A 13,039-nucleotide genomic window follows, 5' to 3' on the forward strand; every position below is an offset into this window, starting at 1 on the left:
TTTGCTTCAGCTACTTTTCAGTGTCACGTACAACATCTTCCCCTAGCACCGGAAACCTTTAGGCTATCTAGTTTTCTTATGATTTTGATTCCTGCTGGAAATCGTGGCTCCAAAATGATTGAAAACTGTAGGGGAAAATAGCGACTATCAGTGATCCTGTCATGGGGCCTTATCTGTGAGAGAACACACAGAGTCCTTTCAAGATCCACAACCCCAAAGGGCTTCACCCCTCAGGCCACATGCATTTACAGATACAAAGATAGCCTTGATGAAAATGTGTGCATATGGAATCCAAGTATTTTCTTGTCAGGGACTAGGTGTGAGTGAAGAGAAGGCTTGCCCTCATCCCTAACTGGACAAAGCTATCTTTTTTTTTTTTTTTTTTTTTTTTTTTTTTTTTTTTTTCCCAACACTGGTGATCAAACCAAGGGCCTTGTACATGCTGGGTGGGCACTTCCGCCCCTTTATTGTGTTTGTCAGACTTCCTACTTACTGTTGAAGGGATGTGCCTATGAGATGGTGCCATGCAGAACAGCCATGGGTATCCAGAAGAGGCCCACCTTCGGAACTCAACAGCAGCAGTTTATCGGTACTAACATGTACAGTTACATGCGTGTGTGTGTGTGTGTGTGTGTGTGTGGTGTGCTGGTAATAAAAATTCAAGACTGCATGCATGCTAAGTTCTCTTTCTTTCTATGCTGCAAACGTTGATTTATGGTAGTGGTTCTCAAACATTACCGTGTTTAGAAATCACCTGAGGACCATATTAGAACAACCATTTGGACTCTTTTGGTGGGAGGCTGACTCAGGATTCTCTCTGTCTAACATGCCTTCAGGGGACACTGGTTCATAGACCACACTCATGCCCAAGTACTGGTAAATGCATATCACACTGGCACACTGACATGAACTGCTAGATCTGTAAGCCTAAAGAAGAGATGACAGATGTAAGTGAATTTAGTGTTTGGTTTACTGTCCATGATATGAACTCTATTCACCTTTGCTCTCCCTCTTCCGCACTGCTTGGTCTCCAGGCCCTTCGACCTTACAGGATTGAACTATATATATCCTTTTACAAGGGTGCCTCGGATCCTAAGTCAACTCCTTATGCTTGTGTGTCAAGCATTGTACTAACTAGCTCTGAAAAATTCTCAAAAAGCAGCCCTAAGCTACTGAGTAGTAACATGGGGGTGGGGGGGAGGGTGGTATTAATCTGAATCAGTGCTCCTCCCATCTACTTACTTTATTCTCTGCTCCTCATCAATCAAACGTCCTGTTAGAGAGTGGCATTCTGTGTCTCTGAACAGCAGGTTCCAAAAGCGGCAACAGCGGTTAGACTCTTCCATAACAATAAACAGGGTGACTGACTGAGTCCACCCGCGTTCTCCAGAGAGGGGACATCCATCTCTAGAAAGGGCCTGCCATTTATTGTTAACAGCGGCCCCCAAATCTATCAGTAATGAGCCAGCTGACTGGGAAAAAAAAAAAAAAAAACGGAGAGGAAGGCACTTTGTGGCAATGCAGAATGTTTTTTCCTTTTACCGGAGGTGCCAAGTGTCCACCGGCATGATATACGCTTATCTGATGCCTGTTCAGTCGTGTACTGCACAGCACAAGGTAATTAGGCGAGTACTGAGTCCGTAAGTGTAGTTGACAGCCTTTGTTAGACCCTCTGCAGAAACACTGCCACCTCTGTGGGCTGTGAAAGAGAGTGAGTGTCCTGAGCTAAGTGCACAATCCTCAGCTATCCTCCGGGAACCGCTAAGGACGCCACAGCAGGCTACCATTCGGTGCCAAAAGATGGGGGACGGCTCAGAAACCAAAGCGGCCTGCGCACCTCGGCTGGTCTACAGAGGCAGGGGAGTGGTCAGCGATCCGAAACCCAGCCCAGCGGAGAGCTTGGACCTCCTCCTCCCGCGGGAGGCCGAGGGTGATGGGCGTGGCCAGGGCGGTGCTTGCCAGGAGATGGCGGCGGTTGCGGTGAGCAGCGCCAAGCGGAGCCTGCGGGCGGAGCTGAAGCAGCGTTTGCGGGCCTTGAGCGCGGAGGAACGGCTGCGCCAGTCTCACATCCTCACACAGAAGGTGCGAGAAGGCTGCGGGGAGTTAAAAGCCGGGAAGCCTGGGCTCGCGTGTCTGCGCAGGCGCACGTCTCCCCGTCGCGTGCGCGTTCTCTCGGGCGGGCGCCCGCAGCTCCAGTCCCGCCTCCTTACGACTGTGGCAAGCTCTGTGCTTAGTTGGGGAGCTTCTGAGGGAAGTTGGACCCCGGGCAGGTTTGTTGATTCAAACCGGTTTTTTGTTTTTGTTTTTGTTTTTTGTTTTTGTTATTGCCAGGAAAAGCATTGCAGCAAGCTTTAGGAGATGTAGAGAACCACACCCACACCTCCCGGTTTAAATGTAATTCATTCACATGTGCTTAACACCTAGTAATGAACCATTTTACTATGGACTGGGCTATAGAGATGAAAAACGTGATTATTGCCCCTAGTGGATCGGAGGATCTAGCAGAGAAAGCAGGAGAATGAAACGTAGGGATATGGCTCAGTGTTCATTGTCCTTCTTTTGCCTTCTTCTTACATATTTTTCCTTCTCAACTTCCCTAGAGTTTGTCTTCAATTGTGAATTATTTTAAGGAAGATACCTATGTGATTAGCACCCTTTATTTTTAGTTCATATGTATGAGTGTTTTGACTGCACAAATGTAAGTGCATTGCCTGTGTGCCTGGTGCCTTTGGAGATCAGATCCTTTGAAGCTGGAGGTAAGGATGGTTGTAAAGCCCCCAGTGGGTGCTAGAAATTGAATCCAGGTGGTCGGCAGGAGCACTGCTCTTAAACTACTGAGCCATCTCATAGACCCGACTTTTAAATGGACCATGTTAAAAATATTTTCAACTCCCATTTGACTGATCAATTGATTTCAAAATTTTAATTATCTTTTTTCCTCATTCTGCTCAATAACTATGTGGCTTCCAGTCTAGAGACTGATGCTTTTATTTATGCATTGTATCTTGTAGCTTAATTACTGTTCTATTGCTTTGAAGAGACACTATAATCCAAGCATCTTATGAAGGGAAGCATTTAATTTGGGGCTTGTGTACAGTTTCAGAGGGCTAGTCTGTGATCATCATGATGGAAGCATAGAGGCAGGCAGGCATGGTGCTGGAGGAGGAGCTAAGCGCTTATGTACAAGGTGGAGGTAGAGAGAGACCTGGAGCTGCCTTGGGCTGTGGGCTTTTGAAATCTCAAAGTCCACTCACTGTGAGGGCCTCTTTGACCATAGAGGTTAGAAGAGTGTCAGCAGCGTGAAGCAAGACGGAAGTCTGGTTCAGCATGACTCAGTAGCTGGTGTTGGTTCAAACTTCTAGAGCCTGACACTTGGGCAGTTTATTTTAGGAATATTCAAGCACTGCACAGTTTTGGGGAAAAGTTTCCTTGTGATAATTAAGTCAATCCAGTGGGTGTACAACAAAACTTATGATTACACTGAAACTTTTTACGAGGTACATGTGTCCTCTCCCATACAGATGGATTTTGTATTGGCTACATGTGACATGTTAAGGGTCTTGGGGAGGATCTTGTGTGGCCTCGGTCATACAGATAGTGCAAAAGTCACCAAAGGTGATTAACCACCTCTGCTCCCATTTGTAAAGTACATGTGACACCTCCCATAAAGATGAGTTCGATTGTCGGAGAAACAATGCTCAAGATAAAGGTCTAGGGATGGTAATGCCTGGCTGAGGCCCTAAAGAGGATGATGCCCTTCCAGTTCGCTTTATCTTTTGGGTGGCCAGAGCTGATGGCTCAGGCAACTGATCAGGACTGAAAGAGAAAGGAGGGAAGGGAGTCCAGGGTTTCTTTTCTAGGGACTGGCTGTAGGAACGTTTAAATTGTCCACAATTTTCCTATGGCTGAGGCTTAAAAGCAGTTTTAGCCAAAAACTGCATTGGGGGGGAGGGTTGGGGGAGGGGGTCATAAAAGGAGGCTCTTTGTGGATAGGCCTCCTTGTGGAGATCTCCAGTAAGCCAGTGTAAACTTAGGCTTGCTAGCCTTAGAAGGCTGATGGCCCTGAGTCTCCTAACTTATTTGTGAGTCTACAGGGAAATAAATGAGAGAGAGAGAGAGAGAGAGAGAGAGAGAGAGAGAGAGAGAGAGAGAGAGAGAGAGAGAGAGAGAAACACACACACACACATTCAAGAGAAAAGGTGGATGAAGTCAGGCATCTTAACTTCAGCTGAAGCTAAGCTTCCCAATTTCAATGCCATTTTTTTGTTGGTCACCATACTTACACTTCTGAGAAAGGGGAATTACCTGATAGTCATAAAAGGGCCATTAGTCATGAGAACAGATGAATTCTAACATACAACAGGTTATATGTTTTAAAGCTAAACATTTCTTATCTAGATATCCATTGAATAAGTTCACAGTGAGTTCAGAGTGACGAAGGTAATGTATGACTTTTCAGTTAGGACTGATTTAACTATACATTATCCAGTTATCTCTTAGTTCATACTTAATTTAGACATCTCTAGTAGCCCCATTCCATCTTAGGTTCATGGGAAGTTTTAACGAACTTGCCTGTATTTATGGTGAAATGCCAGGATTCCTGGTGCCATCTGGAGTGGAGGCTTATCTGAAGCCACAAATCTGCTACAAGGTTATCCCTAGTGAGTCATCTGGAAGGCTACAAAGATATTTATTGCAGCCATAAACTCTCTAAAGTTGTTTTAGAAGATCTAAAACAATTTTACTTTAAAAACTATTTGAATCAAATCAGGAATCCTGGTCAATACCCAGAAAGTGACAGTTCACATCAATGCCAGATGCTTTTTCTTTTGTTTTGTTTTTGTTTTTGTTTTTTGAGACAGGGTTTCTCTGTGCAACCTTGGCTATCCTGGGCTCACTTTGTAGAACAGGCTGGCCTTGAATGTAGTCTTGGCTGTGCTGGACTCACTTTGTAGACCAAACTGGCCTTAGACTCACAGTGATCCACCTCCCTCTGCCTCCCTGGGTGCTGGGATTAAAGGCAGGCGCCACCATACCTGACTCTAATACCAGATTTTAAAGAGATGCAGCAATGTATAATTGACAGGGTAGTCAGAGGTTGGAAGCAATTCTGGGTGCATCATGGTACAGACTTTGCAAAATATCGGATCCCTTCCAGAGGTCTCTCATGTCTACTGAACTTCCCCAAATCAATGGCTCCTGGCAGCATGTCAGAGGCTGGAAGCAATTTTGGGGGTGCATTACGGTACAAGACCTTGCAAATACCGGATCACCTCCTTGACAGCCCACATGCCTGGTGAGCTCCCTTAATAGGGTGGCTCTTGGCATAGGGAGGATGACCGAGATAAGCGTAAGAGGCTGGGAGAGCCACATGTGACCTGGCCATACAGAAGTTCAGAAGAGGCACCAGGCTATTAACTAAATCCATTCCCAGCCTTCTGGGTGGAAATCAAGTGTTCTATCTCTCCCTTCGAAGAGACAGGCCTCTGTGTTTAACATTCCTGGTTTCTGCAGGGTTTATTTGTGAGCACAAGGACTTCATGCCTTCTACAGCTACCTCTAGTGGATACCCTTTCTGCAACAGGGTACACACCTCCTAGTCCTTCTAAATAGTCCACCAACCAGGAACACAGCATTCACACGCATGAGCCTGTGGTACCCATTGCCGTTCGAACCACCACATCTTGATTACTCCTTTTCCTTTTGTATTTTTCAGGAATTATTTTTAGTTAGATAATAAAAGGTCTACATTGATCTTGTGTGCTTCTTAACGTTATTTTTCTTAATTTGTCTCCCCCTCCCCCCAACAGGACTTCCGCCTACCTTGTTTTCATTTTGTTACTCACAGTTTTAATTTCCAGTGGTTGGTTCTTATGTCTCTCACTGATTCCTTTCCTTAACAGTCTCTAATGCTTTATAGATTCAGTTGTTGTTTTCTGTTTGTCTGTGAAAGTAATTAGAATTTAAAAATCGTTCCCATTCTTTGAATTACCTGTTTTGCACTAACTCATTTTTTTCCCTTCGATTTTTTTTTTTTTTTTAAAATCCTTTTATTTTGTATTTTGGCTTTTCAAAATGGCAGAGAGTCATTTATTGGCTATATATTTTCATGTCTTTTGGGGGTATTGCGCCTCAGCTGAGGGTCTTGTACATGGCAGTGAAGCTTCTACCACTGGCCCTTGCCTGTACTTATTTACGAATGAACGTGTGTTAGCTACTGTATCTCCTCTGTTTTGTAGACCCTGGAATTCTAAGGAAAGAATGGATTCTGCCTGCCTTCTGTGTCCATGTTTTACTGCCACTTTGTCTATAAATACTGTCTCATTCTCCCTCTGTCTTAGAGGAGCTAGTCAAATTTCTGCTTTATTGTTTTCATCATTTCCTTTCATCCTTCCTTTCTAACAGATAGAACATAAATAGGCTTGAAGGAAGGAAGGCAAATGCATACGCGGAGTCTCATAGTCTCACACTGAATTTTAGCCCTGTGTCTTACTGCTTATTCACCTCTGGGTTTTCTACACTCTGCTTTCAGGAGGCTAAGAAAAACACTTTCTCATATAGTAAGTGGTGTCAAAAGCCTCAGGCCTGCTCCAAACCGGAGTTTCACCTTTCCATTTGCTTTGCTTCTGCCATACGTCCTAACAGCTTTACAAGGCTGACCTCCTTCCTTGGCCGCTGTTTGGTATGCTTTGCTTAACTTTACTCTCTTCCCTTTGTGTTAAATGTAACTTGGCTTTCTTTGCCCCTCTATTCCTGCTAGTCCTATTTGTAAGCTGCCTTTATGCTATTCTTCTCTTCTTACCATGAAGGACAGGGGAGAACAGAAAAAGAATGGACAAAAAAGGGAGTAAAGGCCACCTTCTGAGTCTGGTAAGTTCCTAGGATGTTATGAGCAAATCGTAGCTCCCTGCCTGATGAGCGGTTCTACCAAATGTGGCTTCTTGCACCAGGAGCCCCTTGCCCCCATTGTAATGAACTTTGTGAACACTCAGTTGAATGGAATAGTATTGGTAGAGCTAAGCGACTGTTCTCAGCACGCTCTCCGGGAGCTTGTGGACTGTTTCAGAGTCCTTCATTTAGGACATATGAGTGGTGATTGACTCACGGCTCACCTCTTGTGGACTAAAGCATTAAGGGGTAGTAAAGGTTCTGCAGAGGTCAAGAAGGTTAGCTCTTGGTTGACCTTAAATGGATAAAATTGGTGGGAGAAATGCCAACGATGCAAGGACTGAAAACTGTGTGACCCAGATTTCAAAGAGAAAAGAACCCCCAGATCCTCGAGAAAGTCTCTGACGTGTAGTGGCATCTGCGGTCACATCTGGGACTCTGAAGCCAGATGGCTTTTTCATCCCATGTCTCTTTAGTGAGTGAGTTTCCATACAGACAAGAACAGGTGTACCAGAGAGGTAAAGGGCTCAACCATGCAAACCTGAGGCTTGAAATAAAAGCCAGGGATCAGCATGTAGCAGTAAACTCACTGCATCTTGTTACTTGGAGGAGGCCGTGACCAGAGGGAGGCACTGGTTAGAGGAGCTACTGAGTTTCGATACTGAAAAACACAGTCTGGAAAATTAATTGCTGTCTTTTTCCCACTTAGGTGATTGCCCACAGTCAGTATCAAAACTCCAAAAGAATTTCCATCTTTCTGAGCATGCAAGATGAAATCGAGACGGAAGAGATCATCAAGGACATTTTCAAACAAGGCAAAATCTGCTTCATCCCTCGGTACCAATTCCAGAGCAATCACATGGACATGGTGAGATTAGCATCGCCTGAAGAGATCCCTTTCCTTCCCAAGACATCCTGGAATATTCACCAGCCTGACGAGGGAGATGCTCGGGAGGAGGCCCTGTCCACTGGTAAGGTATCATTCCTCATATCAAAACCTTAGCTAGGTGCAGCCTAGTTCACCTCATCTGGGAAGGTAAGCATGGCAGGCTTGCCTAGTTTGGGAGAATTGATGTCTTTCTATGTTCTCATAATTTCATTAGTTTTTTTTTTTTTCTTCTTCTTCTGTTAAAAATCTTTTCTTCTTTCATTTATGTGTGCCTGTGATGCAGGGTCTCATTACGTAGCTGAGACTGGCTTCCCACTCTCAGACACTTGCCTCCCCAGTGCTGAGCTCGTAGGCATGCGTACACTATCTCTCTGGCTTCTACCCGATATTTTCATCTAGTTTGTGTCAGATCTATTGTATGTCTAGGAACATAAGGCCTCATGCCCAAAAGGACCCACACTGTGGCTGGGAAGATAGGGATTTTATATCAATAAAGTATCTCAAAAATATCTCAACTTGTCCCATACATCAGATACAAGTGTCAAATAGGATACTGACTATTGAAAATATTGACGTTCATGGGTTGGCCTTGAAAATGTGCGTTCCCTAGTGCTGGTTTATGCATGTTCACCCTCTGCTCTTTATCCAGGCCACGCTTGTGGCAGAGGTGGCCTTTGTTCCCACTGTACCTGTAACCTGAGTTACAGTGCGAGAGAAAGCATGGTACTTTAGCTCCTCTTAGCTGTGGTGTGAGGCGGAGGCCCCTACTGCTGTTTGTCTGAGCAGGCAGGCTTGCTGCTTGTCATCTCTTAACATCGCCCTTTCGGTGTGCGCTTTTGCTTGCATCAGCAGTTTGGAATCCGGTGAGTTCAGCGCTCAAGCAGAAACCCAGCTTCGCGGGGGTTTGAGGTGAGATGACTGGAGCTCAGAGTGTCTTTGCTGCAGCCTTTGTGGTCTGCTCATCTCCCTAGTTTGCTTATGTTATCTCGGTTTAGAAGAGGGCGAACCTGTGTATCCTCAGTGGCAGTTGCAATTCTCAAGCAAAAACTTCCCGTGAGGCACTCTTGTCTTAGGTTTACAACATAATAAGGCAGCCGGTATGTGAATAGAGGGGCTGTCTCATCACTGAATTTATCCTTAAAGTGAGGCCTGTTTAGACAATTTGGTTAGCTAGCACTCTTCCCATTGAGAATTTATAATCTGACTCAGCCTTAGTCAACTTGGCTCACGTGGGATAACATTGGTATGGAAACTGCAGACTACACAGAAGAACCAGCTTTGAATGTCTCTGGATTAGTGTCCTTCAGAGTCACTCTGTCTTGTTATGACTCTCTCTGTTGGTGTTGGCTTTGTGTTCACTGGCCCATGGCAGCTTGGACATCACGTTTGTAGCTAGAATTTCCAGCAGGAAAGAGCAAGCCTGTTTTTCTAACAGTCTCAATAAAATTCTGGTCCTTATCGCCCCAAGTGGTCATTCTTGAATTAGTGAATTCCTGAATTCCTGTGGCTGGAATTGGTTTCCTGGCTCTGGCCTGGATTGTACTTGACCATTCCTGGCTGGTTTTCTATGACTCCGGAAAAGGACCTATAGTCACATCTTCAGTTCTCCCCAACTACTGAGCTGGATGGTGGGGGTAAGCTGAGAGTGACCTGTACTGTACTAGAACAAAAGAGAATGGGTATGACCCTGTCAAAAGTCAAGCTACTCTAGCCTATTAACCATTTCTGAGGCCCTTGTATATAACTTTTAGTGATGGTTTTATTGTCTACTTTTTTTTTTTCCTTTTTTTTTTTTTTGGGACTTTTTAAGAATCCATGTCTGTGTGAGAATACCCAAGACACAACTTAAATAGGTAACTGTAATGGTTTTGTACTGTCCCACTATAACATTTTATAGTACTTAAAGGAGCATTGTCAAGGGCAGGGTTTGTGAACATATCCCTCTAGGTTGATCAGATCAGTACTTCTGCAGAGGCTGGGATTCGTTCACTGAGATTAGTTCACATTCAGTTGTCCTATTTCATTCTTCACTGGGACTGTGTGATGCCTGAAAAATTATGGTGAAAAAGTCTTTGGTTTTTTTAATGAAAACTTCATTATAAAAAACTTACAAATAAAAAACATCACAGGGTGATATACTTGAGAGTAGGCCAAAGAAATTTGAATTGCATCACAAAGGATTTGAAAATGTTTCTTTTCTTTTCTTTTTTTTTTTTTTTTTTTTTTGATATGGGAACTCGCTATGTAGCCCAGAATTCATAATCCACATGCCTCATCCTCCAAGGACTATAGGCCTGCGTAGCCATTTGACTGGTATTGCTTAAGTATATAGTCAGATGCTTCTCAATCTCCCTGATGCTGTGACCCTTTAATACAGTTCCTCATGTTGTGGTGACCCCCCCCCCCACCATAAAATTATTTTTGTTGCTACATCATAGCTGTAATTTTGCTACTTTTAGGAGTTGCAGTGTACAGAACTAATGTGCAGGTTATCTGATGTGCAACCCATGTAAAAGGGTCATGCAACCCCCAAAGGAGTCACGACGCATAGGTTGAGAACCACTCAGTGTCTATGAGAGGCATGATGGAGACCTTGTTTCCACAGACGTGGAATTAACTAACTTGTTGCTCTCCCAGAGGCGGGTTTCTGCCAGCATGTCACAGGTCTTCTTCTCTGAGCTGTCCTTTTTAGCTTTGTGTTAAACATCAAGGCGTTTCACCCTTCCCTAATTCCACATTTGCAGATTTATTCGTTTTATTTTATTTCTGTGTGTAGCCAGTGCGTGCCAAAAAGTTATCCTAGTCTCTCTTTGGTAGTCATCCAAAAAATTATCACGTTTTACTGGATTTTTCTTTGCAATATGGTTTTGTGTGCGCTGCATGTGTGTGGTTTGTGTATTGTGTGCGCAGGTGTGTGTACCCATGTGTGGGAGTAGCAGCCAAGGGAAGGTGTTGGGCGTCCTGCTCTGTCACTTTCTACCTTACTGCTTTGAAACAGGCTCACTCACTGAGCCTGGAGTTAGGTGGTGGCCACCAAGTACCAATGCTTCTTCTTGTTTCTTCCACTTAGTAATGCTGGACCACAGGCACAGCCACAGCAGGCTTTTTACGTGGCTGCTAGGGATTTGCAACCCGGTCCTTGGGCTTAGGCAGCAAGCATTCTTAGCTACTCAGACACTTCCCCCGTGGCACTTTGTAAAATTTTGACAAACTGCATCTAACCCCAGCAATCCTTTGTCAGTTTTTTGTCTCTTTACATCTCTTCCCCTCGAATGCATTTCAGACTGGTTCCTGATCATATTAATTTCCCTCAAATGCATTTTTAATGCAGCTCACACATCTGTTAGTTCCTGCTAACTGAAATGATGGCTGTTTCTGGCTGGCAGTACTTCCTGCTGATTTGTTGTGGCCAAAAACCAGGCCTTTGGATACCTCCTTGCAAAGTTTCAGGCCTCTGCTTCTCCCCCACTCTCTCCCCATCCCTATGTGGTTCCTCTTCTTCTCCCACAGTGCTCTGCTGGAGGGCAGCATTTTACAACAGTTGACAATGAGGAGATTCAGGCTAACCACCCCTACACCCCCCTCCCCCACCCGCTGCCACCTTTGCTCCATTAAAGAGACAAGCAATAGTAAAAGCAGAAAAAAAGATTCCTCCTCCAATTGGCACCAGGCTTATGCCTCCCACCCCCACCCCCACCCCGGCAGCATGATATTACTAGGGAAATTCCAATTCCTGAGGCGTGAGTGTCTCACTAGTCTGACAGCCACAGGATGTCTCTCTTAAGAATATCTTCACTCCTGCCTGATGGCTAGAGCTTGTTTGAGTCAAGGTGACTTAAGGCAACATGGGTCTTTCTGTGTCCTAGGGTACATTGAGGTAGTTGCTAAGCCTCAGATCAGATGAAGACAGTATACTGGCTGTCTCTCTTCTTTTGCAGGACAAACAAATGTGTTAATTATTAGAGTGAAAGCCTGGGATGGCTCCTAGGCCCTAGGGCCAGGCCCGACTGTCACAGCTACAGCCCTCTCAGCCAGCTTGTGGGAACTCAGGGGCACTGTCGCTCAGATGACTGTCATATGTCAGGAGAAGTTTTGGTTTTGGTATAGTTTTTACTGGGCAAACAAGTAGGTTGCTAAAGATCTCACATGGTTTGGTGTTTCAGTGTGATTTGTGCCGGCTCTTTTCTTACAGGAAGTGTGTTTCAAACCTCTAACCACATCTCCTTTGCGAAACAGAAACGTCACTCATTGGTTTTTACCTGAGCCTTTGAAATTGATTGTCTTAGCTAAAAGTAAATCAAATCAGTTGTCATTTTCACGTATGTTTTAGCACATTTCTCTGTTGTGATGGGTGTTGGGGTGGCTTCCTTCTCTGGACCAAAGAGAAAATTTCCTTTAGATTTGGGTATTTTAGAAAGCAGAACAGATCCTGACTTTCCTTGGGCAGTCTCCCCCAAATTACAATGACTTAGCTGACCCCAGAGAGGTTAAGTGACTTTTTAGAGGACACACACAGGTAGTTAATGAGAATAGGGAGGCCATTCAGTTCCCTAGTTTTCTACTCTAGTGCCATCCCAATTAGGCAATGAGGTCTCATGTAGCCCAGGCTGGCCTAGAGCTCACTATGTAGCTGAGAATGACTTCAAATTTACTCTCCTCCTGCCTCTGCCATCCAGATCTTTGGATTACAGGCATCTGCCAGCACACCCAGTTTATGCAGGGCTGGACTTCAAACTGGGCGTCTTGCGTACTAGGTAAGCACTTGCTAACAGTTATATCCCCACACCGCGCCCAGCGCCCCTCAGTGCCCCTTGAACTACTGTTGTTCACTGAGATTGCTAGGCTGCCTGCATTTTCCTTGTCTCTGATGCTGTTCCATTAGCACCATCATTCATGGGACAAGCACCCCTGGTGATCATATTTAATGGGTCAGTGGGACATGCCCTCCTCCCCCGGAACAGCTTGTACAGAGTTCCATGTATCTAAATCCACACTGCTCACGAATTAAGCTGTTTCTGTAGTCATTTTGTTCCCAACTATGCGCAGGGAAGCCAGCTTTGGCTTTTAATTTGAGTGGTGAGTGCACTCATGATAGGTTTCCCTGGGTCTGTTCCAGAATGTTCTGTTTTATCTTTTGTAGCAGCGACTGTGGAATACATCCTGATTCTCCCAAGTGATAATTTGCTTCTAGTTAACTCCCAGTGCAGTGAGATTAAAAGGTCTTTCCTTTAGGGATTGTGGTCAGCACTTGCCAAGCTGGGT

At 44.8% G+C, this 13,039-nt stretch overlaps 1 protein-coding gene across 1 annotated transcript in view; it reads left to right on the forward strand.

The window, feature by feature from the left end:
* Positions 1–1,923: 1,923 nt before the first annotated feature.
* Mthfs (methenyltetrahydrofolate synthetase) overlaps positions 1,924–13,039 on the forward strand; it is a 28,430-nt gene continuing 17,314 nt past the window's right edge. Inside the window, exons 1-2 of the mRNA XM_051140273.1 lie at positions 1,924–2,082; positions 7,598–7,859. Of these exons, the coding sequence (XP_050996230.1) occupies positions 1,966–2,082; positions 7,598–7,859 (379 nt within the window). The 5' untranslated portion in view covers positions 1,924–1,965. The remainder of the gene's footprint in view (positions 2,083–7,597; positions 7,860–13,039) is intronic.

Source organism: Acomys russatus, chromosome 32 (genome assembly GCF_903995435.1).
Source record: "Acomys russatus chromosome 32, mAcoRus1.1, whole genome shotgun sequence".
In the NCBI taxonomy this organism is placed as follows: domain Eukaryota; kingdom Metazoa; phylum Chordata; class Mammalia; order Rodentia; family Muridae; genus Acomys; species Acomys russatus.